Here is a 4109-nt window from a genome sequence, read left to right as displayed (position 1 = left end):
ATTTCCCCAAGGGGGTAGGAAGAGGAGTTTCGGTAAATTCACACAATCTGACTTGCCTCCCCGCTCATAACTTTGACATAACTACCCCACCGACTTTGTTGCCTCATAACTTCCTGAAAAATGGATGCTATAAACGAAACTTCCAACAAATAATCACTTAGACCCTGTAGATTGAGGGGTTGCCTTTCATCCTTTTGTGGGGGGGTCAATAAGTTAAGTACCAGTTGCGTACTGGAGTCAATCTAATTGACTTCCCCCCCCCCCCACCAATTTTGAACCTTGTGTCTAGAGTAGAAAAGAATACCACCATATATATGACTAGTGCATGTTGGGAGGAGTTTTTTGAAGTTTTTGTTCCAGTGCTCATTAAATTTTTCACCAATATTTGGGGCTTGTTATCTATGTAAGATTGTGTGCAACTTGCAGCTAACCCTTTCATGCACTTTAGAAGATATGTTTCTTTACTTATATACACACCCACATATATACATATTGTTTTTAAAGAACACATGTTTAAATATTTTAATAAAGAAACTGGCAAAGTAGAAAACAAGAAGAGACAGGCTGAAATATGAATGATATAAAGCCCATTATAGCCGTCCATGGTGGAGCTTGGGCTATACCCGATGATATGTCTGAAAGAAGTGTAGAAGGAGTAAAACATGCTGCTAATTTGGGATTTATGAAATTAAAGCAAAATGGAAGTGCAATAGATGCTGTTGTGACTGCTGTGACAAGTCTTGAGAATGATCCTGTCTTTGATGCTGGTATGTAACTTTTTAAAACCCATTTCTCCATAAACACATTGGTCTCTGTTTAAATTTGTTCCTATCAGAAATTTTTTTTGCTGATAAGTTAAAACTAGTTGAGAATTTGTTGAAACAAAATGCACCATTTACAGATAGATATGTATTTTATTGCTGTATTTCTCATAGACATTATAAACTCCGTGGAGGCACAATGGCCCAGTGGTTAGGGCAGCAGACTCGCGATCATAGGATCGTGGTTTCGATTCCCAGACCAGGCGTTGTAAGTGTTTATTGAGCGAAAACACCTAATGCTCCACGAGGCTCCGGCAGGGGATGGTGGTGAACCCTGCTGTACTCTTCCACCACAACTTTCTCTCACTCTTACTTCCTGTTTCTGTTGTGCCTGTAATTCGAAGGGTCAGCCTTGTCACACTGTGTCACGCTGAATATCCCGAGAACTACGTTAAGGGTACACGTGTCTGTGGAGTGCTCAGCCACTTGCACGTTAATTTCACGAGCAGGCTGTTCTGTTGATCGGATCAACTGGAACCCTCGTCGTCGTTGTAAGCGACGGAGTGCCAACAACAACAACAATAATAAAATACTTTCCATAAAGTCATTAGTCAGAGAACATTTAACATTTACTGTTGATTACAATATTTCATAGTCTGCATTATTGAACTCTCTAAAAATAACCGACTACAGTTAGTGTTATATACTTATGTGTGTTGTAGAAGATTGAGCTGTTTTCTCATATTTACATGTTGTTTTACTAACTTTCATTCATTAGGCACCGGATCTGTGCTTAACAGCATTGGTGAAGTTGAAATGGACGCAATGATTATGGAAGGTTCTACTCTAAACAGTGGTGCTGTTGCTTGTGTGCAGAACATTGCTAACCCTATACAACTAGCTCAGATTGTTATGGAAAGGGTAATATTCTTTTAAATATTAGACTGATCTGCAGTGTTTTAGTTTGTACATTTGGTTCCCTCTATAAGCATTGGGTTGTTTTAGAAAAACATTTAAACTTGTTTTTTGAGTTCTATAAAAATTCTAAATATATTGGTTTCTGACATAGACACAATTTTTGGAAGAGAGTAAAGCACCCACTACATTCTCAGAGTGGTTGGTGTTAGGAAGGGCATCCAGCTGTAGAAACTTTGCCAGATCAGACTGGAGCCTGGTGCAGCCATCTAGTTCACCAGTCCTCAGTCAAATCGTCCAACCCATGCCAGCATGGAAGGCGGACGTTAAACGTTCATGATGATGATGAATATAATTGAGTCTGTCAACTGCAATGTTTGACAGAGACTTTATTTTTTCAACCCTGAAAGGATTTGAGCTTAAAATATTTAAAAAAAAAAACAGTAGTATAATGAAATGTTGGTTTCAAATTTTAGCACAGGGTCATCATTTTCAGGGGAGGGGTTAAGTTGATTACATCGACCCCAATATTTAACTGGTACCTATTTTATGAAGTATGAAAGGTAAAGTCAACTTTGGCAGAATTTGAACTCAGAATGTAAAGCTGGATGAAACGCTGCTAAGTGTGTTGTTCACTGTGCTAACCATTCTGCCAGCTTCCTGCCTTGGTATAATGAAATTTTGGCACAAGCCCAGCAATTTTGGGGGGAGGGCATAAGTTGATTACATCGATTCCCCCAGTGCTCAACTGGTACTTATATTATTCTTTTCTACTCTAGGCACGAGACTCAAAATTTTGGGGGAAGATGGGGGCGGGCTGTCAATTAGATCGATACCAGTATGCAACTGGTACTTATTTTATTGACCCAGAAAGGATGAAAGACAAAGTCACCCTCAGCTGAATTTGAACTCAGAACATAAAGGTGGACAAAATGCTGTTAAGCATTTTGCTTGGTGTGCTACTGATTCCGCCAGCGTGCTACCTTGGTACAGCAAAATCTTACAAGGCATTATATTTGAAGCTCTTCAGATTCTTCCGGTTCATTTACTATGTCATGACCACAGACAAGAAGTAGTAACTTTTAAAAATATTCTATTATTCTTCTGCTCCTTGCATTATTTTCCACGTATCTAAACTTGAACTTGGAGGCCTGTATTTAGTATGTGTTTTTACTATGTCATGCCCACAGACATGCAGCATGGAAGGTATTTATAAGCCATTTAAGAAACACACAAAAACTGTTAGATTCACTTCAACATTTAAATTTAATTTGTCAAAATATTTTCTTCGCTTTGAGACCGCAACCATGGAATTTTGTCAATGAACAGGTCGCAGTCTCAAAGTGACCAAAATATGTTGACAAATTAAATTTAAATGTTGAAGTGAATCTAACGGTTTTTGTGTGTTTCTTTGATGGCTTATAAACACCTTCCTTTATTATTGATTACTGGTTCAAATGTAATATCTTATTTTCCTTCGTAATTTCACAGACTGATCATGTGTTGTTAGTGGGTAGAGGAGCTAATGCTTTTGCTGAAGAGCATGGTGTATCTACTGTCCCAACTGAGGTTTTAGTTACAGAAAGTGCTAAAAAGGAATGGCAAACTTATATGGAATTTAAGAGCACGATTCAAAATCTATTTCATTCATCAAAACAAGTGTAAGTTGGTTTTTAAGTTATCATATTCACATTTAATATGCAATTTCCTCCAGATTTTTAAACCTAACATTTATAGTGTGTATTATACATATAAACTAAACATTACTCCTTTCCCAATTCTATGTATATGACGTATTTGGAATGGTATAAGTAGAAATTATATCTACTGTCCAAGCTAAATAATGTGTAACAGAGTTTAAATCCCTATAATAATGTTATTTTTATCTTTGATAATATATTAACTGTTTGTTATATTCTATAAATGGGGGAGGAGGGTCAGAGATTATTGATATCGAAATGATTCAGAAGTAGGAGACAAAATCTAAAGGAAAATACCAAAAGGTTGAAAATGTACTCAGTTTCTATTTATACACGGCTGGTGCACTTTTAGGGCTGACACCAATAAAGTTTAACTGCCAATTATTTTTGGAAACCATTCCAGTTAAAGGACGAATCCACATTCAACCTTATACACACATATATATGTGTGTGTGTGTGTATATATATATAAATATATGTGTGTGTGTGTGTGTGTGTGTGTTGGCACTCCATCGCTTACGACGTCGAGGGTTCCAGTTGATCCAATCAATGGAACAGCCTGCTCGTGAAATTAACGTGCAAGTGGCTAAGCACTCCACAGACATGTGTACCCTTAACGTAGTTCTCGGGGATATTCAGCGTGACACAGTGTGACAAGGCTGACCCTTTGAAATACAGGCACAACAGAAACAGGAAGTAAGAGTGAGAGAAAGTTGTGGTGGAAGAGTACAGC

General features: G+C 37.7%; 1 protein-coding gene across 2 annotated transcripts in view; it reads left to right on the top strand.

Moving 5' to 3' along the window:
- The window catches only part of LOC106874877 (isoaspartyl peptidase/L-asparaginase), a 15371-nt gene that overhangs the window by 7458 nt on the left and 3804 nt on the right, over positions 1–4109 (top strand). For both annotated transcript variants that reach the window (XM_014922777.2, XM_014922776.2), the window contains exons 2-4: positions 532–767; positions 1540–1682; positions 3168–3337. In XM_014922777.2, the coding sequence (XP_014778263.1) occupies positions 572–767; positions 1540–1682; positions 3168–3337 (509 nt within the window). In that variant the 5' untranslated portion in view covers positions 532–571. The remainder of the gene's footprint in view (positions 1–531; positions 768–1539; positions 1683–3167; positions 3338–4109) is intronic.

The sequence above is a fragment of the Octopus bimaculoides genome, chromosome 11 (assembly GCF_001194135.2).
Source record: "Octopus bimaculoides isolate UCB-OBI-ISO-001 chromosome 11, ASM119413v2, whole genome shotgun sequence".
Classification (NCBI taxonomy): domain Eukaryota; kingdom Metazoa; phylum Mollusca; class Cephalopoda; order Octopoda; family Octopodidae; genus Octopus; species Octopus bimaculoides.
Note: the sequence above shows the minus strand (reverse complement) of the source record. Positions and strands in the feature narration are given on the sequence as shown.